The 27150-nt window shown below is 32.2% G+C and overlaps 3 protein-coding genes across 4 annotated transcripts in view; 2 read left to right on the top strand and 1 right to left on the bottom strand.

Moving 5' to 3' along the window:
• The first annotated feature begins 1885 nt into the window (after positions 1-1885).
• On the top strand, positions 1886-2755 carry LOC139483969 (homeobox protein 3-like). The gene has a single exon (XM_071267687.1). It carries the CDS (start codon positions 1886-1888, stop codon positions 2753-2755), a length of 870 nt encoding a protein of 289 aa, XP_071123788.1.
• A 3281-nt stretch (positions 2756-6036) lies between these two features.
• On the bottom strand, positions 6037-24870 carry LOC139484954 (CCR4-NOT transcription complex subunit 7-like). Its single transcript, XM_071269019.1, has 7 exons — positions 24731-24870; positions 19569-19748; positions 18039-18232; positions 16945-17106; positions 15082-15259; positions 14431-14508; positions 6037-11771 (listed from the first exon to the last, which is right to left on the bottom strand). The coding sequence occupies exons 2-7, from the start codon at positions 19680-19682 to the stop codon at positions 11601-11603; spliced, it is 897 nt and encodes a 298-aa protein (XP_071125120.1). The 5' UTR covers positions 19683-19748; positions 24731-24870; the 3' UTR covers positions 6037-11600.
• The window catches only part of LOC139484953 (vacuolar protein sorting-associated protein 37A-like), an 18404-nt gene continuing 16109 nt past the window's right edge, over positions 24856-27150 (top strand). For both annotated transcript variants that reach the window (XM_071269018.1, XM_071269017.1), the window contains exon 1: positions 24856-25042. In XM_071269018.1, the coding sequence (XP_071125119.1) occupies positions 24936-25042 (107 nt within the window). In that variant the 5' untranslated portion in view covers positions 24856-24935. The remainder of the gene's footprint in view (positions 25043-27150) is intronic.

Here is a 27150-nt window from a genome sequence, read left to right as displayed (position 1 = left end):
TTAATATTAAAAAATATTTATTAATATTAAATATTCGATTTATTAATATTAAAAAATAATATTTAATATTAATAAATGATTTTTTAATATTAATAAATAGGGAATAAATTCCACAACGGCTTGCCATATGTATGTCTCTGATAGCACACGGACAGTTACAAGATCAAAATAAAGGGGAACCGGGGTTCCACATTATAAAAGCAACCAGGAAAAAACAACTATGGTACGAATATGAGTATATGACGTTTATGAATTGACTGAGTATACAGAAGTTTTATTACGTTCTCCGGCCTTTTATATATGATGAGACTATTTAACTATTATGTATTAGATGCACATTGAGGGCGTTAGCCGAATGGATGTATATAATTTGCGCCAAAATATTATTGTCAATGCCGAATGATAGTTTTCAATAGTTCAGGAGGAAGTATTTTGAACAGTGATTTTATTGAAAAGTATGATACATGCAGCTAGGTATCCAATTTCATTTAACGACATCTTGGAGAAAATACCATTACTAGATAATTACATTAGATGTATGTTTCATTATAATATTTTATTCTGATTGGCTAACTGCACATCACGTGTTATTCCGTAAGCAGCTGCATTGCTCAATACAACTTTTCACTCATGATAACACGTGTTCCAACAGTAAAGTGCACAGGTGAATTAAATAATAAAATATGTAAAATTCGTGTTTTTATGATCATAGCTAAAAATGTAATTATAAGTATTGAATGCTTCTTTTTGTAACTTTATAGGGTTGTAAAAGCGTTGACCGTGCGTACATTTTAGAATGAAGCGCTTCCGCGCTTCATACAAAATGTACTTCGGTCAACGCGTTTTTCCGCGCTTCATACAAAATGTACTTCGGTCAACGCTTTTACACTCCAATAAATTTACAAAAAGAAGCATTCAATTCTTAATAATCTCACTATTTGCTAAGATTGCATTTCTAATATCATAAATGAAGCAATCAAATGATTTAACTTGAACTGAACGACTTTTAAAAAAAGAAACAGTAAGTAGTGAATTGACTGGGGGATTACATGTGCACCGATGATATGTACATAATTTTTTTTCAAACTACTTTAAAGTGTTGTCTTTTCAAATTTTAATGGATTATCCTAATGCCGCAAACAGTTTCGGCAATCTTCAATTATATATACTACATTTAAAGAAGGAGAAAATTTGGACCAAATCTGGGACTTATGATACTTGTCCATATAACTTTGATATAGTTATTGCGACAAACGTGCTTTTTTTTTTTAATTTGTCATCTTGAATATTTTGTGATGGTGACATCTTTATTTAATTGGTTTCTATTGACAAATTTTTCACTATTTTCGACTCGGAACGATTTGGAGCTAGACACATTGTAAATATAAATTATACCCATCTGTTGTTGAAGAAATGTTTGTTGTTATAAAGATATTTTTTTTATATTTCGCCCTGAACATTACGTCTCATTGGTGTATTCAATACATTTCCTTCTATTAATTTGTTTTAAAATAAAAGTGTCAATATGAAGATCATGCTCAAGACAATTATCATATTCATTCAAGGCCCGAGTAGTTTTACATTAGAAAGATACGATCTATATTTCTCCAACGTTCCCTGTTTGAGATCCTAAACAGCAAATCCACTTTTACTTAGCAGCCTTACATGCTTGAGATGTTAGTCAGGATTATCAATATATTTTCAGCAAATCACAACATTCAGAAAATACGTTTGAATATCTCTATGTATCTACAATTTTTTTTTTTACTAATTCTATTTTAGTAACAGTGGTCATATTTAATGAACAATTAGATAATCCAAAAACAATCTATAAGAACGAATTCTCCAATCCTTCTTTTGTTGTTGTATAAATGCAAAGAAAGCTATGGCGGATCTAGGGGAGACGGTCTGCTCTGCTAAGTGGTGTATAATCCATGCATTGAACGAATCCTTTCTGAAAACCTGGCTCTGCCCAATACTAATGATAATTAACCTGGCTCTGCTCAATACTAATGATAACCTGGCTCTGCCAAATACTAATAATAACCTGGCTCTGCTCAATACTAATGATAACCTGGCTCTGCCCAATACTACTGATAACCTGGCTCTGCTAAATACTAATGATAACCTGGCTCTGCCCAATACTAATGATAACCTGGCTCTGCCCAATACTTATAACCTGGCTCTGCTCAATACTAATGATAACCTGGCTCTGCTCAATACTTATGATAACCTGGCTCTGCCCAATACTAATGATAACCTGGCTCTGCCCAATACTGATGATGACCTGGCTCTGCCCAATACTAATGATGACCTGGCTCTGCTCAATACTAATGATAATCTGGCTCTGCTAAATACTAATGATAACCTGGCTCTGCCCAATACTAATGATAACCTGGCTCTGCTCAATACTACTGATAACCTGGCTCTGCCCAATACTAATGATAACCTGGCTCTGCCCAATACTAATGATAACCTGGCTCTGCTCAATACTAATGATAATCTGGCTCTGCCCAATACTAATGATAACCTGGCTCTGCCCAATACTGATGATGACCTGGCTCTGCCCAATACTAATGATAACCTGGATCTGCCCAATACTGATGATGACCTGGCTCTGCCCAATACTGATGATAACATGGCTCTGCCCAATACTGATGATGACCTGGCTCTGCCCAATACTGATGATAACCTGGCTCTGCCCAATACTAATGATAACCTGGCTCTGCCCAATACTAATGATTGTTTTTCTTAAATGTGTCCTATTGTTGATTGATTATAGTGGCAAAGATAACGGGAAAGTATTTAAAAGTTGTTTTTTTAGACGAAACGTTTCCTCGGCTGTTATCTGCTCTTTGGTCGGGTTGTTGTCTCTTTGACATCAAGTTTGACATAATCCCAATTTTCATTCTCAATTTTATTCTATTCATTTTTAAAATCGTCAACATCAGCAACTCCATCATACCATTTTCTTGAAAATGTTGATATTTATTGTTTTGTTGCATTATTTTGTCACTTTCAGACTATGCACAGGGGCGAACCAGGCCATTTCTAAAAGGAGGTTCCAACCCAGGATAAAAAGGGGGATGGTCCATATGTCCCCATTCAAAAGGATTGGTCGTCGATTAACCCCCTCCCCCCTGAATCCGCCACTGATGCATATCAGTTGCTTTACTTGTCTTTACATACTTTGGGAACTGTTGGGTATCAATCTTGCAGGTTTTGTTTTGTGTGAACATTTCAGGTGTTTAGGTCATATTTCAAATGCTTATCTTTGTGCATCAAGCTAGATTTATTTTCCTGTCCTTTCTGACCACAAGTTTAAGCAACTGAATATAGATTACCACTGTTGTGTGGTTGGTTTACTACTACATGTATATATAGTATCTGAAGAAAGTCTTCTAACAATTATTAACATGATTGATGGGCACTTGTTGATGAGATATAAAGACTGCTTTACACTAGACAGAAATGAGATATAATTGAGAAAGGAAATGGGGAATGTGTCAAAGCGACAACAACCCAACCATAGAGCAGACAACATTTGTTGATGTCTGACTTCGAATAGAGAAGCATTACCAGTCACATTATTCAAACCAAACAAATCCCTACCATGCAGTTTCGAACCCCTTTTAAAATCCTATATACCATATGTTACATGTAGAAACAGAAAACCTTTTTTTTTGGTGTGAGACCCATCATGATCTTCAACATAACATAAAGGAGAGACTGTGAATGTGAGAATATAACCACAAAAGCCACCATATGGTTCTTACCTTCTGTTCAAATATTATGTTAATTTTTACAATAATTTTCCTGATGATCATCTGGGTAAACAACAAGATCATAACAGCAATACATGAAATATTTGCAACTGGCCAATAAACAAACAAACAATAATTAACTAATTAATCATTTAAAGCAGCATCACTTATGCTCAAAGGTATCTCTAAACATTAAACAAAATTCTATCATTATTTCAAAAAATAATAGAGTTCCAATGTTTGTCGCTTTGCACATATTTTATCTGTCAAAGGATAATAGCATATTAGGGTGTATTTATAACTTGTTTTTTCTTTAAAACCTTTTAAATAAATGTCTGAGAAATAAAGTTTTGATAACACTTGACTATAATTCTCCATCATTTTATATTTCCAAGGGCCATAATTCTGTGTATATTATTAATGACCAGGGGCAGATCCAGCCATTATAAAAAGGGGATTCCAACTATATGTCCCCATTCAAATGCATTGATCGTCCAAAAAAAGGGTTGGAACCCCCGAACCCCCCTGGATCCGCCAATGATAAATATGTAAACCTATGACAAGTTTTATACATATCTGACAAGAGTTGTACACATGACAAGAGTTAACACTAAAAATGTTCAATAAATCAATATTTTTTTTAATAATTGATAAGGCTCTGCTTTTCAAACGTGTCCAAGACCTTGCTAACTGTGAATTCGTTATTATTTGGGGATACATTGTACCAACTTTTGTGGATTCCATGGGTACAGCTTTACCACAAATTTAAATTTTCATCAGACTAAACGAATTCAAATAGCCAATAATCCAGGAAATTTCTACCAATGAAAATAAATTAATCTCAATATATTTTTTTTTAAATAGATTTGATGAAAATAAAAAATTGTACATACAAATGCACTTAAAAAGTAATTTTCCATAATTTATATTTCCAAGGGCTGAACTCTTATAAATAGTTGATATGGCACTGATTTTCAAACTTGTCAGTCTTGCTTACATGAATTACCCATGATTTGAGTTATATAAAAATCTGTCAAGAATTGTACAGGTGACATAAATTAATGAATTAATCACAAAATAATCATATTTACCTTTTTAATTCCAGACATCTCTATTTACCACCAGCAGAATCTTTTATATAATTGTTGCTTCAACATGAGTGCACATGCTGATGTTGAGCTTGCTTTACTAGTCATGATTTTGATTTTATGTTGAAAGTGTTTCAGAAAAAACGTTTAAAACAAGTATTACATAAACCTGACAGAAGCACTGAACCTTGTAAATGAGCTCAAGGTCAAACCAATGGTTGACTTATTGCTTAAAATAGTACTTTAGAAACAGATTGAACCACAACTTAACATTTATCAAGTAACCACGAAACTGAATGATACTCACTAGACATGTACATGTACATCTGAAAATCATTCCATACACCAAATATAGTTCTCCCATCTCTGAGAAACTTACCTAATCACATAACTTTAACCTAGATGACTGATAAATGAAATGAGGTTGAGGTCAAGTGAATCCATCCGACAGACATGTAGCACTTGCAAGAATCCTGTAATACGTTATACTATATAAAATTATTCTTTTACTCAAGATAAGTGAGAAATTTACATGGCATAACAAATAGTTTTGTAAACCGTGAAAATGATGACAAGAACAATGGACATTTCAAAAGAACACTTTGTAGCATAAAGCATCTAAATAATAGTTTTCAAAGGTACCAGGATTATAATTTAATACCCCAGACACATGTTTCGTCTACATAAGACTCATAAGTGATGCTAAGATCAAAATAGTGAAAAAGCCACACAATTACAAAGTTGAAGAGCATTGAGGACCAAAAATTCCCCAAAAAGTAGTGCCAAATATGGCTATGGTAATCTATTCCTTGGATGAGAAAATCCTTAGTTTTTCGAATATATGAAGTGTCCATCAGCACAAACATAGACCAAAAACTAAAATTTTACACCTGCAAAATTAAATTGCTGCACTGAAATAAAATACAATCAATTGGTGTATAGAATTGTTATAGATTATGGAATCCTGCTAATCTAGGTGATTCAATCAAATTCATGTTTGTTGCATGTTTAAATACTTGTCCAGTAAGTCTTTTCATGATTCAGATTGTTGTAGTTTTAAATTTGAACTTGAAGTGAATACAAATTACTACCCAGTAACTATTGTAATGAAATAACTTGTAATGGCTTCTATGATGATAATGAGGGTCTTGCACCGTCGGTAACCAGATAAATAACAACACATGTTATATTTTTGCTGTATGTTTGATGGACTGGTCATCCACAAATTTTATTTACAATTCATAAAAAGACAACCAGGTCCACATTTACACTAAAATATACATAGTAAGGGCCACAGACACCAGCCCCAAAAGCTTCCTGACAAGGGAAATAATCCATTCAAGTATCTTTCATTTTAAACAGCCACTTCCATACACACACACTGACCATTCATTTTTTCAAATTTTATAGACAGAAATAATAAAAATCAAGATTGTAAAAAGCAAAATCACAAATTCAATGTTAAAACTAACAAATTTGCATTAAAAGAATAATTTCAGTTCACATGATTTTATATTTTGTAAAGAAAAAAAAGGGGGGGGGGGGATTATATTTACAATTGTTTAGTCAGCTTTTTTACAGCTATTCATTGGAACTTTCTGTATGTATATTATTTTGATATAATTAGATGGAACATACGTAAAACTAAATTGTCTATAAAAGCAAAAACTTTTCAGAAGGTATATATATTTATAAGATGGAAATATTTATATAATTCCTGTCAAATACATGACATGTATGTTTGATTCCAACACTCTTCAATCCTGAGATTCCTCAAATTAAAATAGAAAAAATAAAATTAATAAACATATAATTAAATGGGATGAACTAATTTAAAACCTCCCTCAAAAAGATTGAAAGCCCTAGAATCAGAATGGCGTATGATCATGTTTAGAAAACAGAGTTAATATTAAAAACATGGAAAGTAACCTTGATATTTAACAAGCAGCTATTACTACTATTATAGATGTTAAAAATTTTGGAACATTAATAATTTAATACGCAAATATTGAATGTGAATTGTCAATTAAAAACTTCAATTTCTAAACATGATCAATTACCTTCTTGAATAAAAACAAATGATCTCACATGAACAAAGCTGTTTAAAACATACAAAAACATTCTTATGGGCTGATGTCAGTCAAAAGGTTAGTACTACATACAAAACTTGTATAGATGTTTTTATCATCATCCCTTGTCACCTTAAAATCAACTTGAAAATCAGTCATGTCTTGCTTCTTCCATTGTTCTTATTCAAGGAAAATTGTATGGAATGCTGAAATGTATCTGAAGTCAGTAGTTTGAAAAATGTGATGAGGCTTATATTTTTTATCAAAAGAAAATACAATAGTAAAATTTCTTTTCTAAAAAAAAAAGACAAACATTTCAAACAGTATTGCAAAGTATTTAAGTGAATTAGCAAAGTGTTAACAAAGCTGACGGATAAAAGGTCCAACAACCAGGGTCATTACATAGGTTGTCAATGTAAAGTTGACCCAGCAGAAAAATGTCAGATATTTTGGGACAATCTTGTTTCTTGTTTTTTGTATATGAACTTTTTTAGTAATTACAATTAAAGTTTAAGAAAATTGTTTTGTTTTGGTTGAAGAAGTAGATGCTTTCCAACAATTCCATACAATCTTCCTAGAACAAACAATTAAATAATATGTTTTTTATGACATTCTTGACAACAAAACAATTAAAAAAAACATCCATACAAGTTAAATTACAGACAGATTTAGTCAGGGATAATAAAACCCAACATCTTCATTATATATATACACAGTGATCAGAGTTGGGTGGATACCAACATTTTGGAGAACTACAAATCAATTTGGCATAAAATTAAGCACTAAACATACTTCAATCAATTCTTTGTCCACATATAAAAGCTTGACTCGGCTGATTTAAATTATGCAAAACAAATCTGTGTTAATTGATGGGAGGTAACTCTGTAATGTATGAGGAACTGTATATAGAAATGAATTTCTGAGATCATTATTTTGCTGACCAAAAATGAAACAATTCCAATATAGAGTTATCTCCCATTTGCATAAACAGCATGTGAACAGGACTTCTTAAAATAAAGATACGACAAAAAAACAAGATTACAGTTTTATAATTTCTGTAAATAATAATTAATTATTAACCTAAAAAAATGTACAATACTGTTAAGCATTATTTTTTTTTTATCTTTAATGAATACAATTTATGGAAATGAATACTAACTCTCAATAAATAATGATGAACAATTTAAGTGGATGCACTTTTTCATAGGACTGTTTATCAAAACCAATGATATGTTCATCCAAGTTATTTTTTAAAAAGGGGGAACAACTCATAGTCATTGAAGCAGAAATAATATTTTGCATATATACTCAGAACAAATTTTAGTACAACCATCAAAAAAAGAAATGAAAAAAATTTGCCCTAGATCATATTTTTTTGTAAGAAACAGCCACAAGTTTAATTTCATTTTTAAACATTACTCATTGTTTCCAATGCTATTTTTAGTTATTTTATTCATTTTAAGGATTATTTTCCTCTTGTAAATCTTCACCATAAATGTCAATGCTAACAATACTGTACATCTTTCTTTTTAAATACTAAATAAAAGCTAAAAGTTCATTTAAAATAAGACAGAAATCTGAAGCAATCATTCTAAAATTCCAAAGCAGATTTCCCATATAAAATTGGTAAAAACATGGCACAATGTATGTGGATTAAATTTCTTATGTCATGATACTGAACAATACATGGTAATATAAAAACCTGAATTATTTATAGCAGGAATTTGTCATGTCTTTTTATTTCGTTTCAATAATATTTTCATACAGAAGTATAAAGTTTTTAAACTTTAGAAAGAAATTACAAAATGTATAAATGATACATTTTCAGGGTGACATTTTAATGGTGTGAATTTAAATGCTGCCGATATTGAGCAATATGAATCAATCTGAAAAGAAAATCAACAATGATTTCTTCTAAATAAGGTAACACTGGACGTTAAGCAACCAATAATCAATCAATCTAATAAGATACAGAGACCATAATTATACAAATGATTTTTTATTAAACCACTTGGATGTTCAAAGCAAAGCAACAACCATGACTATGGCTAACAAGAGAAAACTTTGGAACCATTTTTCAGCTAATAAAATTCAATGTAGGATTTAAAAACAATGACCAGTTTTAAGTACTAAAAAATTTCCCCCTCAAAACAAGTTAAAGACTACATTTTTTTACATTTATGCCTGCTTAAGATTTTTTATTTGTTGGTGTTTAACAAGACTTTCAGAACTCTTGGGTATATCATGGTGGCAAGTTTTTACCTGTGAAGAAAGCTGGAAACAGACAACAAAATTAGGGGGGGGGGGGGATAATTTTTTTTTAATCTGCACATTTGTCTGTCCTGTATTGAGTTTGGTTTAAGGAAGTTTACCAGAAAGTTTGTTGCAATGAACACTTTTTTTTCCTTTTTTTTTCAAATTTGACCACTCTTAAAATATTGTTACATATATCTCCAGTTCTGATGAATAAGAAATAAGAAATTTGTATAGCCCCTGCATAGTGTTGAATAGTGTTTTTGCGTAATACATGTTGGTAGCACAAACAGTACGGTGTGTACAAAAGACATAACAAATTCCTGCAAATATACATATCTCATCACAATTTGATAATTCAATGTCAAAAATACAAAAAGTTCACATTTTATGACATAGGATATCCACAATGAATGAATTATATATTGCACTAGAGTCCATCATTTCCACTTGATAAAAAGATTAAAATAAAAAGTAATCTAGACAGACGTACAAAAGTATAAAAGAAATCATTTTGGCATTATTACATGACAAAATACAACTTAAAGATTAAAATTGTGTAGACGGTGAGAAAAGGATAAAAATACAATTATCAATATATCCTTTGTAACTCTGGAAAACCACTAACAAAATTACAGATTTATGATCAAAAACAAAATACTGCAGATTTACAAAGGGTTGCTAATTACAATTACAATATGCATACAGAATTTCAACACTTCATTTTCTAAAACCGTTCACTTAAAAATTCATCAATTTTTCACAGTTCAAGAAAATAATACTTATTGACATCATGTTACTTAAATTATAACTTATACATGTATGCATATACATCATAATAAAGAAATACGTGAAAGTCCTTGAACCCAGACAAGGTTATGACTTAATGTCAATTACAATTTTATTTATTTACTACTTTGTGTTAAGTAACTTCTACATAAGAACTCTGTCTCAAGCTAACAAGATGACAGTTAAATGTATAATATACTTCAATCTTTCTAATTATAATAAAAAAATATATTTTCTGAAGAGATCTATTCCTAGAAATATTGAGAAAATTAGAAATCTGAGTTAGTATCTTTGAACATACAAAAACTTCAGGATTGAAAAAGAGACAAAAATCTTGATTTTCTTTAACAAATAAGAAGATCTGGTATCCAGTGAATAATTAAGATATTGCCCTTTTTCAGGTCAATATATTTCACATATATCATTCAGGTCAATAACAAAAAATACAATTAACAGTTTCAAAATTTTATGTAAAACAGCGATGGAGTCTGATGGAAACAATAAAAATACTGGAAACTGCTTCAATTTAAAATGAAAACAAAAAGTGTGCTTCAGAAAAATAAATCACAAAAATATCACAGTCGCTTTAGCAATCCTCAGTAGAAACACTGATGGAATTTTAGAACAATTACTTGAGACAGAGTTATCCCCCATGCAACTAGATTTTATATCTATTATCTTAAGATAGTAATACATTCAGTCATAATCAATTTCAATACCGCTTTCACTTCTTTCATTTAAACTACTTTTGAAAAATATTGACTGAAAATTTACAAAGGTAAACAAGTTTTCTAAATCAAAAGCGGTATCTGCCAATATTTCATTTCAATAATAAAGATGGCATTCTACTATCCTGTTTAAATGTTAAATCTAGTTGCATGGTGATTAAATTTGATTAATCTTATATCTTTTCTTCCATCCTGTCAGCATGGAAATGTAGTTCGTACATGATATTGTGGCCCCAGTTGTGTCCCCTGAATAAATTGTCGGAGATGGTACATGATATGATGAAAGACAATGTTACAACAAAAAGTCACTTCTGTATGTCCATTTACTAGAGAATATTTTAAGGTTTATTTCTTTAACAAATGTATTGACTAGAATGTTTTAATTATTTTTGAGTATTTCAACAAAAAAGGTATCAAATAAAATAACAGTTTTTTTATGTAATGGGTTTTGTTAAATACTTTTAGGGATGTGTAATTACTAAGATTATCATTTCCTGATGTTAAAACATCCAGATGGAAATTACTTATAAATTACTTACAAATGACACTTTTAGACGGCATTTACAAAAAAAATACTTCAAAAGGATTCCTATTCAATGGACATATAGAAATGAGTTCATCGAACAACATTTTGAAATATCTCTATAGAAATAAAGTAACCATAGTTACACCTGAGACACTTGATGACATGATGGTTGTCCCTGTTTGATTTATCACAGAAGGTCAGATGAAAGGACAAGGTCATGAACCCTATACAATAGCTGCCTATTTTCATGCTGATAAGTCACATGATCTCATTGGTAGTCCACTTATTTTTCCACGTTGTTCTTGATGTCACATGATCTTGCCTTTAACATGGTTACGACAACTCTTCTAAAGACATTCCAAAATATTGCACAGCATGTGATTCTATGAATTACTTGATACAGAGTTCGTTTCGTCATGTGGCGTCACAGAATTATGATTTGTCGTACCAAACACATTATTATCGTAACCTGTCCCATTTTGAACATAAGATGTACCAAGTCCATATAAATGACCACAATATTTAGCATCGTCTATGTTATCTTCAAAAAACATCTGAAAATAAACAGGAAACTATTTATTTTAAATTTAAATATTTCGTATTGTAAAGAACCAGAGGCTATGTCTATCTTTTTAGTCTCCTATTTAAATAAAGAAAGTAGAGGTGAACTACAATTGTTAATTTCTGTGTCATTTGGTCTGTAGTGAATGGTTGTCTCATTGGCAATCATACCACATCTTCTTTTAGTATTATATAAATTTCCTAAATTTCTAGATTATTACATTATGGTCATATATAGTTTAAAAATTTGAGATATTGTTTAAATTTTTAATTTCAAACAATTTTTCCGACTCATCTTACATTAGTAAATTATTGGAGGACAACTTTTGTGTTGGGACTACCTAAACCTACCAAAATTAGATATCAACATCACTTAAAGATATTTTCTTTATTTATGACAATCTAGTAAATGAAATTCAGAAGATGGACAATTTTTTTGCAACTTCCATGTTAATTTCATTGGATTATGAACATTCCTGTATAAACCTTTGTAGTTTTATTTCATGTTTGATAGCCTCAAATAATATTTCTACAATTTGTCATCAAATAGCCCCTTACATTGCATAACAAAATAGCTGTTAACAGTTTTAGACTGGAACAAAGACACACCAATATTTGTGAAGTGTGTTTATATCATTGAATTCAAATTATATCAAAATAAACAGCTGCGCCATGAGCGCATGATACGCCCAACTTCTTGTGTGGAAGTTTTATGCAATAATCATAAATAGTTTCTGAGAAAGTTTTAAGCAATTACCATTTATTGCTTTTGAGACACGGCGGGACATATGAAACTCCCCCACACTGTTTTTTTTTTTTACAAATATCATGAAAATAAAATTTTGAATCAAACCAAAAAGTATACAGATCTTTAGATTAATATAACAAAGAAGTGTGTACAGTTTCAAGCAATAATCATAAATTGTTTTTGAGATACAGCGACATGTAAAAACAAGAGTGCACACGCTGAAATGTCTCGCCTTCTATACTAATCATTGATATTATGTTGATAGTCCTAAGTATAAAGCTAAGCTTTATAACAACTGTACCATAAACTTAACATTAACCAAGATAACTAAACAAAGACCAATGAACCTTGAAAATGAGGTCAAGGTCAGATGAACCATGCCAGGCAGACATGTACAGCTAACAATGCTTCTATACAACATATATAGTTGACCTATTACTTATTGTTTAAGAAAAATAGACCAAAACACAAAAACTTAACACTGTGCAATGAACCGTGAAAATGAGGTCACGGTCAAATAAAACCTGCGCGACGGACATAAAGATCATAAAATATTTCCATACACCAAATATAGTTGACCTATGGCATATAGTATTAGATAAAAAGACCAAAACTCAAAAACTTAACTTTGACCACTGAACCATGAAAATGAGGTCAAGGTCACATGACATCTGCCCGCTAGACATGTACACCTTACAATCATTCCATACAACAAATATAGTAGACCTATTGCATATAGTATGAGAATAACAGACCAAAACACAAAAATCTAACTATAACCACTGAACCATGAAAATGAGGTCAAGGTCAGATGACACCTGCCAGTTGGACATGTACACCTTACAGTCCTTCCATACACCGAATATATTAGCCCTATTGCTTATAGTATCTGAGATATGGACTTGACCACCAAAACTTAACCTTGTTCACTGATCCATGAAATGAGGTCGAGGTCAAGTGAAAACTGTCTGACAGACATGAGGACCTTGCAAGGTACGCACATATCAAATATAGTTATCCTATTACTTATAATAAGAGAGAATTCAACATTACAAAAAATTTGAACTTTTTTTTCAAGTGGTCACTGAACCATGAAAATGAGGTCAAGGACATTGGACATGTGACTGACGGAAACTTCGTAACATGAGGCATCTATATACAAAGTATGAAGCATCCAGTTCTTCCACCTTCTAAAATATAAAGCTTTGAAGAAGTTAGCTAACACCGCCGCCGCCGGATCACTATCCCTATGTCGAGCTTTCTGCAACAAAAGTTGCAGGCTCGACAAAAAACCTCCCCTTTTTTACTAAATACTCAATAACTCAAAAATGAAATTTTGAATCATCACCAAAAGGTATACAGATCTTAAGATTAATATAACAAAGTGTATTAAGTTTTAAGCAATAATCAAGAATCGTTTTTGAGATACGGTGCGACATGTGAAAAAAAACACACCCCTGTTTTAGTTACAAAGTGCCGTAACTCAAAAAGTTTAAATCTTATTTTCACCAAAAAGTATACAGATCATTTGACCATCATAAAAAACAACTATATTAAGTTTCATGAAACTTAAATAAGTCATTCTCAAGTTACGGTGCGACATGTTTACGCCGGACAGACAGACAGACTGAGACAGCTCAATGTCTGGATATTGAAATGCCATGTTGCTCTGATTGCATCTGACTTAAATTTTATAGTTTTATCCAAAAAGTCTTGTTGACTCTGAGGGTAGAAATCTATGATACAAATTGTATTTAATCTATTTTCTTCGTCTGAATGTTATTGGAATTCTTCAATACAAGTCGATCCTTTTCACTGTAACAAAATCTTAATATAAAAAAAAATCTTCTTTAACCAAATTTTTGTAAAAGCCGTAAAATATAAATCAACTATAAAAAAAATACCTCTCTCATTTTAAAAAATGCTGCCCCTGTTAATAAACTGTCACTTCCTGCTTGATGCTGGGGACCTATTCTTTCAATCTGAAATACAACAAGATACTTATATACAAATGTATTATCATCAATAGAGTGCATGTTTTTGTAGAACAACTTGATTCACAAGATTCTGTAAAATCCAAATACTGTAAGGGCTATTCCAGAAAAAAATGTATGGGGGGGTTGGAAGGCACATTATATTAATAATACATGGGTGATGGGTATCAGAGCAATTTTTCACACTATAATGCACTATTATTCTCAATTACAATTGTCTGGGTGGCGGGTGCTGACAAAAACTGCCTTCCAACCCCTCCATACATTTTTTTCTGGAATAGCCCTAATCAAATTTGTTTAATCCACATTTTTAAAAAGCTCTGATTTCCTGAAGAGCTGAATTTGTAGATACAGGTTTAAGGAAGATGCATTATACTTGATATGTAATATCAATTGAAATAATGGCACAATGAGTAGTTAAAAACACAAGCTTTTGACATTTTACATTCAATATAAGAAAAGCTTGAACATACACAAATACTATGATGTTGTATAGCTTCCTAAACATCATAATTAGTTACACATATTATACTACTTCACATAAACATAATACTAAGTTACCTCTAACTGTTCCGCTACCTCTTGTAAACCTCCTTTTAAGTTTTTACAGCTTTTCATTAAATATTTAACATCATAAATATTAGGGAAGTAAATCCGTAAATATTCAAAGAATTCTGATTCTTCTGATGGTAAAGGCTGATCTGTTAATAACTTCAATAAATATCCAAAATCATATCCACTGTAAAAGATAAGACATATTTAAATGTTGTTTTTAATTTCATTGCATACCTAAATGCTGTTAGGACAATTCAATTGAAAAAGATAAGCCTGAAATATTGTGTACATTCTCTTACCGGATTGATTGACATTATTACAGAATTGATGACAAGCCTTAACCTCAAAAAGCTTCGTACTAAATTACATCAACAAGTGACGTATTTTCACAGAAAACATTGAAAGAAAAACATCAGCAGAGGTTTTGAAAATCTGTCTTAAAGTATGTTATAACCTAAATCTACAATTGTAGTTACTCTAGAAAACAATGATATTTTTTCATGTATCCTTGTTTTTCAGTTGCGGTCTTGTGGATGTAAGTAAATAACTTGCATGTCTTTTTATTCATATACAGTGAAACCTGTCCAAACCGAACACCCACGGGACTTTGCGTTTTGTTCGGTTTTCACAGGTGTTCGGATTGTAGAGGTAAACGGAAGTTGACACGAAAATAATTTTATCACTTACTGACAAGGGATAATAGGTGACACAACAGACGACTATTTATTTTCGTGATGATATAGATGTAAGCGTAAAAATATAAGTAGATAAAGATAGACCTATTTGTACATTTTATGTTTTTTAATCAAACGCCACTCCGTCAATCACGCTCGTCGTTGTGAAACTACAATGTATAAATCGTTCAATGATGTCCGACGTGGAGCAATTTTGCTTTTTACAATTATTTTCTAATCCATTAATTGACTGACCACTTCATATTCCAAGTCACTGTCAAATGACGATTCCGTAGTTGAGTCGAGATCGTCATTGTACACACGAGTTCTCGGACTAAAGTTGCCCCCGCTGACTGATACTTCGCAACACGATAAGAGTGAAACAACAGCAGGGGTCCAGTTGTTTCCAGTTTATTCTCGGACTTTATCGTTGTTAAATAGCTTACGGAAGTCTTCAGGAGCATCCGAATCAAATATAGGGCCTCTAAAGGGAATCCGGCAATCGAAAGCCATTGACCTTGTCGTGTTGCATGACTTCCTAATCCAGTGAAAGGCTTTAAAACTTTAAAACTATTACTTAATTAAACAGTTTAGCTACAGAATGGCAGTCACGATAATTATTTGAGTAACGTGCATTTAATTGATCTAAGGGAAAGTTCCTTTCTTGTCATTTTCGGCGATGGGGGCAGCTGACCAGTTTAACGTTTCTTTACAACATAAATCATTTGATCACTGAATACATGGACACAAACATGCTAATTAGTTTGTCATAACAACTCACCAGTTAATTTAACCTCAAATACCCTCGGGGATACTCTGTCATCCTGTGTTTGTTTAATGAAATCATGAAAATAATTAAAAATATTTTTTTGTTTTAATTGCTATCGATCGATTTTGACAGGTAATTTTTAGATACATATTTACTATCGAGCCTTCAAAAATCCTTTCGGAATTCGGTGTTGACAGGGTTCGGTTTTTTCGGGTTAGATTAACGTTAATTGATAGGGAAATTTTGTGGGACTTTGAAAATTGTTCGGTGTAAACTGAAATTCGGTTTTATCAGGGTTCGGTTTACCCAGGTTTCACTGTATGTGCAACGTGTAGCATTTTTAAATTGACATGACATTAAATAGGTAACAACCTAAGTATGAAATAAATAGGTTACAATCATTAATCAATATGAAGTATTCCATACCTGTGAAATGACAACCACTTGACATTTTCACTTAGCACTATACCAGATGTCATTAACAACTCAGCAAATTCATATACTTCAATACCTTCCTCTTCATGTTTCTTAAACTGTATCCCAGAATTCTGTAGTAAATCTATTGATTCTTGTGCAAACATGTCTTCCCTGTGTATTCAAAATAAATAATTAAAGATGAGACAAATGTTAATGTGGTTGTTTGTTGGTGTATATCATATTTGTGTAAATTTATCAGGCTGTTGAGCTTTCTCCTTTGAAATTGTTGACATTTCAGGGCCTTTTAAGGTTTGATATACAGCCTATAATTGTTAACTTCAATGCCATTTAGTTTCTAGTGGATAGTAGTCTAATTGGAAGTTATAACACATCTTATTTTTTTATTGTGTCTAATTGTGATTTTGTTGAATATGTGTGTTGGAGATATATGTGTTGTGTACAAGATGTAAGTTTGTACAAATTATAATTTGTACAGGGTTTTTGTACAAATTATAAGTTTTTTGACACATACTTTCTTGCAACAGGTGATACAGGTTTATCTTATAAAATGTACCAGTGTAATGTTTTAAATTCAAAAAAACATACTTCAGCCTAACATTTAATTAGTGCTATTATCCTTGTCTTTAAACTGGAAATGAGGATACCTGAATGGTTTAAATTCTAATTTTATTATTTTCCTTAAACCGTATTCATATTCATACAAAATCTTTGTGTTGTCTTATAATGTTTTTGTATCAATGCTCAGTATTAGACTGTATCATGAAGTTGTGAAAATATGACAGAAATATGCGAAGCAAAAGACTGTGTGCTTGCATCATACATTTTTGTTCATCAGGTCATAAAGCACTGATAACTTGTACAAAAAATCTGTACAAATTATAATTTGTACAACATTACAACTTGTACACAACATATGCATAGCTGACAAACAAATCCCTGAAGCATATTTAAAAAAATAAACATGACAATTTGATTTTTCAGAATTCATTCACAACCTGTCTGCTGTTTGTCATTGTCATTTTCAAATGGACAAACATATATGTAAGAACAATACTTGATGACAATACCAATTTGCCACTTACACTAAACTATACTTGAAGTTAAACTGCCATGTTGATATGGGTGATGGTGTATCGCCATTCTCGTCTAAAAATGTTATACCACACTGTATGATCTTGAGTAAGTCTACATTACATCTTAATAACTGGTACTGGAAATCTGCAGCATTTCTAAACTCTCCTATCGGCCGTGCTACAACTCCAGGAAATTCTGTGTCCTGTTAAAAAAATAAATATAAAGTCATAGAGTTTTACAATCATTATCAAAACAATACATGCAAGCTGTTAAATGAAATAGGAAAACCTTTTTACTCTACCAGTAAATATATTTCATCAATAAAATCAATACATTTTGAAGTAATGTTACCAATGTAGTGCAGACTTGCTACCACACTACTGCTGTCAGAATTCAGATTGTAATCCTTTATGATCATATGTCCCTATCTGAATTTGAATCACCATTCCAGCAGGAGTCATAAGGTAAGGAACAACATTGTGACACACATAAAATTGAGAATGGAAATGGGGAATGTGCCATAGAGACAACAACCCGACCATAGAAAAAAACAACAGCAGAAGGTCACCAACAGGTCTTCAATGTAGCGAGAAATTCCAGCACCCGGAGGCGTCCTTCAACTGGCCCCTAAACAAATATATACTAGTTCAGTGATAATGAACGCCATACTAATTTCCAAATTGTACACAAGAAACTAAAATTAAAATAATACAAGACTAACAAAGGCCAAAGGCTCCTGAGTTGGGACAGGCGCAAAAATGCGGCGGGGTTAAACATGTTTGTGAAATCTCAACCCTCCCCCTATACCTCTAGCCAATGTAGAAAAGTAAATGCATAACAATACGCACATTAAAATTCAGTTCAAGAGAAGTCCGAGTCTGATGTCAGAAGATGTAACCAAAGAAAATAAACAAAATGACAATAATACATACTAGCAGTTAACTGACATGCCAGCTCCAGACTTCAATTAAACTGACTGAAAGATTATGATTTCATCATATGAACATCAGGCACATTCCTTTCATGCATGTATTTTATATGCCATGCAATTGATGTAGAACTTTCGTAATAATCTGTTTTATAACATTCCTTATTTTGAAATACAAAATAAACGAAGAAGGTGCCCATGTGACACAGATGACCCTGCTTGTACAATGTATGACAAATTTGACAAATTTCTTATATACAAAGGGACTTAACTCAAGAACTACAATGCCACTAAATTTCAGACCTGATCTGTTTTGGTGGTAATAAGCATTGTGTAGAAGTTTCACAATATTTGGTTGTGGCAAACTACAATTAGAGTGCAGAAACTAATTTTGGGATGTACCGGTATGTACAGATATAAAGACACACAAGTGTAAAACTTAATGCCCCCTATGCCTTGGTGGGTCAATATAACACTTCATTATAGTTGTAAACAACACCACATTTTTGCATCAAATTTGAAATTAAATAGAAAGCTGCATACTTCAATAAATTTGTTGTTGTATAATGGGCTGACTACATATATTTTAAAGAAAATTGTTTGCAATTACCATGGCAACATATCTGTATTTTTGTACAACATGGCGTATCTTCCTAAATTCCTCTTCCATGTTGTTTTGCCAGACATCTTTAATTCCATATTCTGTGTGTGCTATAGATGGCATACTGCCAGCATCCCGTGTTCAGTTACAATTCTTTAAAAGTTCACCGTGTCTTTGATGTTTTTCTTTCTAGAAATAAATAAAATTAAACATGAACATGTATTACATCAATACTATAAATAGCAAATTTGAAAAACCCTTTACATTTCAATCAGTCTAATATCCTTTCGAACTGTAAATAACAATGTACTTTACACTTACATGTGTACTAAGATAAATGTTAAAACTACCACATTAAGACTTTCATTTGAAACTTCCTTCATGTTTGTCTAAGCTTATTCTGTCTGTAGGTAAAAATGAAGTCTAATAAATGCGATTTATTTCACAAGAAAGGTAGGACTTCTAAGTTCTTAATCATTAAATTGATAGTCCTTATCAGTATTGTTCATGAGAATTGTGTGCAGACTGAGGGAAATATGGTAGTCAGACCTGTTTGGTCCCGATCACAAAGATTTTGATAGGTTATACATGGACATTTAAGCATATTTTGAAAATTAATTGTCAGACATTTGGTACTGACAAAAAAGGTTGTTATAGTATGTCATTGCTTTGTTGGGTAGCTGCAATTACAGAGTTCGCGAAATCTTTTTTTCCCTGGTGATCCTTGAAGAAAATCTACTGGTCCTTACTACTAATTCTATTGAAAAATACTAAAATTGTGTCAGTCCTATGCAAAATTTTGGTGGTAAAATCTTGAGGACTGACACTTTTTCGTGAACTCTGCAATTAGTCAACGGAAATTGAAATTTACAAACCATGTCAGTTGATGTACTCAACATTGAAAATTGCTAATTAATTGATGCAACTTCAAACAAAATGTCATTGATCTATCACAAGTATATCCTAACAAACTAACTTTAGCTGAAATGTTCCTTTAAAGTAAATATCAATAATCTATCACAAGCAAGGATCCGGAAATTTTTTCACCTAATTTCGGTCATTTTCGGATAACTTAAAAGTTGGTGCCCTTTTTCAAACAAAGATTGTGTGTATGCTCATACAGTCATACTCTTAGCATCAACGAACTTGTTTAACTGTTGCATCACATTTACTTCAGAAATTTCCCTACCATTTTCCTTAAAATCGATCTTGAGCAATAAAAGGAAGGCAACAGTTTAAAAATGAAATGATTTTAATGACTCAAAACGATAAATTTCTCAAGCTTCACTTACTTTTCTTTCCATTTCGAAGACAAAATTATAACCAGATGTTTTACGACAATAGTAAAACGACCAATTCCGGACTCATTTTCGGGATTAGTTTTGTTTATCAAATTCACAGGAAATCGTCGGCTTTTTAACTGTTTTACCTTCAATAGTGTTTGAATATTAATTATAATAGTTGAACTTGTTTAATTTAGCATGAAATCATTATGAATTTACTATTTAGTGTCTAATTTTCGAAAGAGCAATTCAAGCATGCGTATTAGTAAACAAAGCATGTGTGTTTGTAGTGAAACAATATTTTGTTTACGTAAATTAATTTAATTTTAATTTAATTTTAAATCAGAATTGACGAAGCTGAGAAAAGTAATTAAATAATGCAGACAGTTGTTATGAACTTTTAATTTCTTTAAAATATTAGTTCTGAGCTTGTGATCAATAGAACATTTAATTAAAAACACAGGTAAAGAGATTAGCGATCATTAGCCAATATTTCCCCGAGGCATTACTATAGTTATTAGGAGGGCCCTCAGGATTATAACACTTTACTGGAGTGGCAGTTTTATAACAGGAAAAGGATAACAAACAAAAAATAAGTTCATAATGACGATTTAGACAATGTTAGGAACTCGATCTCAATGAAATGACATTAAATGACCGAAATTGTTTCTGAAAAAAAAAAATTTGTCCTAAATCCCAATTACTCATTTAGGACAAAATACTTCCAGTTTAGGTCAAGACTGGCATATATGACCGTTTCCGGACCCTTGATCACAAGTTGTCCTTATCAAACTAACAACCAGCATAAAACTTAACAATAGACAGAGCCTTTGCCAAAAAGAAATCTCTAGGTCTTTTTTTCATTAACTTTCACCACAGGCAACACAAAAAATGATGAAAGATAAAGAACAGCTTACATAACATAGCATACTCAAAGTGTTTTAATGTATGCATTTGTGAGGGATTGTGTCTGATATTCATATGATAAGGCCAAAAAAAAAAATAGGTGTGTTTCCTGTTGCATGCCCCAAAAAATTAGGGTCGGTAGGTAGGTATTTTTTTTTTTTTTTTTTTTTTTTTTACTGGCCTGCTTCGGTTGTTTTTTGTGTATTTTTATAATCAGTTTATGTGGGAGATATTTCATGGTTTTTTCCAGTCACAGTAAATTCATTGTTCTTTAATCCAAAGTCATGATACTGATTGAATATATCAATAAAGGTGGTAGAATTAGAAAATGGGGCTATTATACTTTTTTTCTCGTTCCTGTGTGGACACTCATCGATTGTTATTGATAACACACTTTGACTGATGGCCATAGCAGAAGCGATGCCGTTGTTTGACTTCAATCTGTATCACACAAATGCTTACTGTATTAAAATTTTATTTGAAATCAAACGTTTAAAAGATGCCATTCAAAGGCTATACTAAACAAAAACCGTTTCCGGAAAAAAACGAAAAAAATCCGGATTTTTTTTTTTTTTTTTTTTCGGGAAAAAAAAGTTAGGGTCGGCGCCAAAAAATTAGGGTCGGTCGGGCGACCGGAAACACACCTATTTTTTTTTTTGGCCTAAAGACATAATCTTTCAATCAGTTTAATTGAGGTCTGGAGCTTGCATGTCAGTAACTGCTAGTAGCTTGTTGTTATTTATGTATTATTGTCATTTTGTTTATTTTCTTTTGTTCCATATTCTGACATCAGACTCAGACTTCTCTCAAAAGGTTTACTGTGCGTATTGTTGTGTATTTGTTGGCTAGAGGTGTAGGGGAGGGTTAAGGTAGCACTCCACAGTTAGAAAATAAAATTAAAAATGAGCCACAAAATGTTTCATCTCCTATTCCTGGATTTCTAATACATTAACCTAACTGTTTGTGTTGTACATGTGCATATGTATGTAATCAGTATATTCCATAGATTTGATTTTCAAAAGTTAAAAGAGTGAAAATTAATTCCTTTTATGTGTATCCATGGCAACATTCTGCATTTATTTACCATAAAATATTGCAAAAAGGGGGGTGGACATGTCACATATCCCCCCAAAATTTGGATCAAACTAGAATTTCAAAGCCTTTGAGTGATACCTTTTTAGAAACTGTTTTCATAAATCTTCCTAATGATCAAATAAAAAATTGGTGTCTTTCGCCTCATTTTTTCGTAAAATCCAATCACAAAGTTCGTGCGATAAAAAGTTGGAAAAAACATTACAATAATTGCCGGACCAATGTATGGTAGGGACATGCAAATACGGACTGTCATACAGAAAACAGTCTATATTACATACATTACATAATCTTGATGTTCATATAAACCCAATACAAAGGCTATTTTAATACTCAGCTATCCAAAAATGAATTTTATTGCACACTAGCTCTCATATTTGAAAAATCCACAGGGGCCAAAATGCGAAACTACACACCTAACTGTGGAGTGCTACTTGATACATCCTGCACTGCCTAACGGACGCCCCACTTCGCCATGCATTTTACTGCTGGTCGGGAGAAGACCAAGTGACCATATTTCTATACCCCAGTCACTCTTGGGGTGCACTTAATCTTGATCTGATTTCACTTAAAAAACAAACAACCATCCCACTTTCATGAGAATGGCGTGGACCATTGCACTTTTGCTCAACTAATGACAAGTATGAGGATAAAAAGTTGGAAAAAACATTACAATAATTGCCGGACCAATGTATGGTAGGGACATGCAAATACGGACTGTCATACAGAAAACAGTCTAAATTACATACATGTACATTACATAATCTTGATGTTCATATAAACCCAATACAAAGGCTATTTTAATACTCAGCTATCCAAAAATGAATTTTATTGCACACTAGCTCTCATATTTGAAAAATCCACAGGGGCCAAAATGCGAAACTACACACCTAACTGTGGAGTGCTACCTAAGATTAAAAAAAAACATGTTTAACCCAGCCACAATTTTGCGCCTGTCCTAAGTCAGGAGCCTGTGGCCTTTGTCAGTCTTGAATGATTTTCAATTTTAGTTTCTTGTGTATAAATCAGAGTTTAGTATCACGTCCATTATTACTGAACTAGTATACATATTTGTTAACGGGCCAGCTGAGGGTGCCTCCAGGTGCAGGAGTTTCTCGCTGCATTGAAGACTCATTGGTGGCCTTCAGCTGTTGTCTGCTCTATGGTTGGGTTATTGTCGCTCTGACATATTCCCCATTTCAATTCTTGATTTTATTTTTCTGACCGGACGTGACTACGAACTTGATACATCCTGCACTGCCTAACGGACGCCCCACTTCGCCATGCATTTTACTGCTGGTCGGGAGAAGACCAAGTGACCATATTTCTATACCCCAGTCACTCTTGGGGTGCACTTAATCTTGATCTGATTTCACTTAAAAAACAAACAACCATCCCACTATCATGAGAATGGCGTGGACCATTGCACTTTTGCTCAACTAAAAGAGTATAATCACACCTTAGAATCCTGCATAAAGTATATGCAAAAACACGTAATGTACAGCGCCTGGTGATGATCAAAAGCCTGACAAATGCAAGACTATGATTACTGGTAGTGAATTACTGAACATATTGATTACTTGTCAACCAAGATCTTGATCAACATGCATTTGTACATGTATAATGGTTATTTTGGTGACTACATATCTATACATTATAATACAACAGAACTCATAATAACAAAATAAACTATAGAGTTAGTCTTTTTAAAAATATGTCAAAATATTGAATGTATTGCACGTGGGAAGTTGCAATTTGTGTCAAGTGTGCAACAAAATAATTCAAGGCTATACAAGATGCACGGGAAGTGAAGTAAGGTTTCAATGCATAGCTGTAGCATTTATGGTTATTCAGTGGTTGATTCTTTTGAATGTTCTCTTGAATACACACCAACTTCAGTTTAGGTGAAAGACAGGAGGTGATATGCACGTACGAGCTGAAAAATGATGTATGAACTACATTTCTTTGTGATTTCATGCGCTCAGTGCGACGCATGATCAACCGGAACCCCATTTTTGATGACGAACAGTGACTTCCGGGAATAATTAGCACCTGTCAAACTTACTTACTTGAGAAGGAACTGAAAAGCGAAATTATGAATTGGCTAATCGGAAACAAATCCAAGTCAACAGCACAATCACAAACTAATCTCCAGGCACATCGTACTAAACAAATTGATTCATTGAAAAAAGCAAATTTAAAGTAAGGAATGCCTTTTAGTAGTTCCAGAAATTAAAAAAAATATCATTTGAAAATGAGTCATTACATGAATTTGGATATACGTATACTTTACTGAATTGCTTTTGTTGTCTTTGATCAGACAGCTTTCTCAATATTTGAATAAGTTTACAAATTTTTCAATTTTAATGATATGTATTTATTTCTGTGTCAAGCTGTGATAGTCTGATTGGGGGGTTCCAATCCCGGATCCTGCTTACTGGTTTGTCAGATTCCTGTATCCCGCTAGACCTCATTTCCCGTTTTCATGACACAATATTTTGACTTTCACATGTCCCGCTTACAAAATATCTGCAATCCCGCGTCACGCTTTGACCCCAATGAGACCCACTGTGATAGAAAACACTCACATTCGTTTGAAGATTTTTTCTTCCCACGAGTAAAAACAGCCTCATGTTGTTTTTTAATATGAGGCAGGCATTACCTGTGAATGGGGACGAAATCTGTATGAATTATTTTTTTTGTAACTTAAAATATTTGTTAAAAAAAAGAAATGGAAATACTGTAATGTTTTCGATTTTGATTCTGTTGTTAGGGGTTTTACTTGTGATGTTATTTAGTTATGACATCATGTTCAATGTAAACAAAGAAACGCAATGCATCAGGTAACGTCAATAAACATATCAAAGACAAAGAATTAGTAAAAATAAAATATTGGTATTGTGTTCATTGAGTTCCACTTCTTGGAAGCAAGTTAACTCGTACCAACGGAAACTCGTACCATGTTAACTCGTACCAAAAAAGTGAACTCGTACCAACGTAAAGTCGTACCACTGGGAAGTCGTACCATTAAAAATATATTAAAAAATACGAATGTTTTGTGGTGTTTTTCTTACTAAAATTAATAAAAAAAAGTTGAATTACTGTAATTTTATACTGGATTTTAATGAAAACTTGGACAAAAATACGTTTTTTTTTAGTATCATTTACTTTCCTCTGAAGGTGTCACTACTCTTTATTAAAGCAATGCATAGTTGACACATTAAATGAACATGACATTACTTGAAATGTTAAAAGAAGTTGTCATATTTTGAAAACAATACATAGAAGTTATTAACGACCTTACTGGCTATTGCTTGGTCCGTAATCATAACCTTGAGCAAAATATTATATATATAAAAAATCATACTTTTAACATTTTGGTCATAAACAATTTACAACCTTTAAAACACACTAAATTAATTCTTTCAGTGAATAAAATTCCTTTGAGAAACAAAAGAAAAGTACCCAAATCTATTCAATGTAACTGATTTAAATGATTAAAAATTAAATCCAATGGTTATCAGTAGAAGTTTAAAAAAGAATGATTCAAGGGATACAACCAATCAAATCTGCCAAGGTATTGTCTATATCTAATACACATAGAACATTAGCTACAGATTGGTCATTGTACTTTCAAATTATATACATTTTACAGACTTAAGAGGTATTGAGAAAAATAACAGTATATATTCATAATTAAACACCAATCAAATGCATTTAAATAAGTTGGTACGAGTTAGCAGTGGTACGAGTTTTTTTTTAGTGGTACGAGTTGACGTTGGTACGAGTTTACATTGGTACGGGTTAACTATAATTCCACTTTTTTACTAGACTACTCGTGACAACGAGACTGGAAGAAGGAAGTAGATTTCTGCGTTCTGCGCAAATGCAGGAATTAAAAGAAGCGACAAAAAAAAAGTTTGAACAATTTTGAGTTCATTAGTACAATATTTTTTTTTTTTTTATTGATTTTTCTACTGTAATAGGGGACTTCGTCCATATCAAGTTTCAGGAGACATTGATGATTATGAATAATAATTTTTGAGAGCGAAAAGTTGAGAAACAAATAAAAAATTGCAAACACATCACATCAAAGGCAAAGTAACAATTAAATTGAATTTTCTGTCCTGGCATCAATGTTAACTAATATGAGGCAGGCGTTACCTGTTAAAGGAGACAAAGTCTGTATCAATAAAAATTATTTAATACGAACATATTTTAATGTTAAAAAAGAAACAGAAATACTGTAACGTTTCCGATATTGGTTCCGTTGTTACTCATAAGATCATGACAAATGAGACCGGAAGTAA

Source organism: Mytilus edulis, chromosome 8, assembly GCF_963676685.1.
Source record: "Mytilus edulis chromosome 8, xbMytEdul2.2, whole genome shotgun sequence".
NCBI classification, from domain to species: Eukaryota; Metazoa; Mollusca; class Bivalvia; order Mytilida; family Mytilidae; genus Mytilus; species Mytilus edulis.
This window is presented reverse-complemented; position numbering and strand designations above follow the sequence as displayed.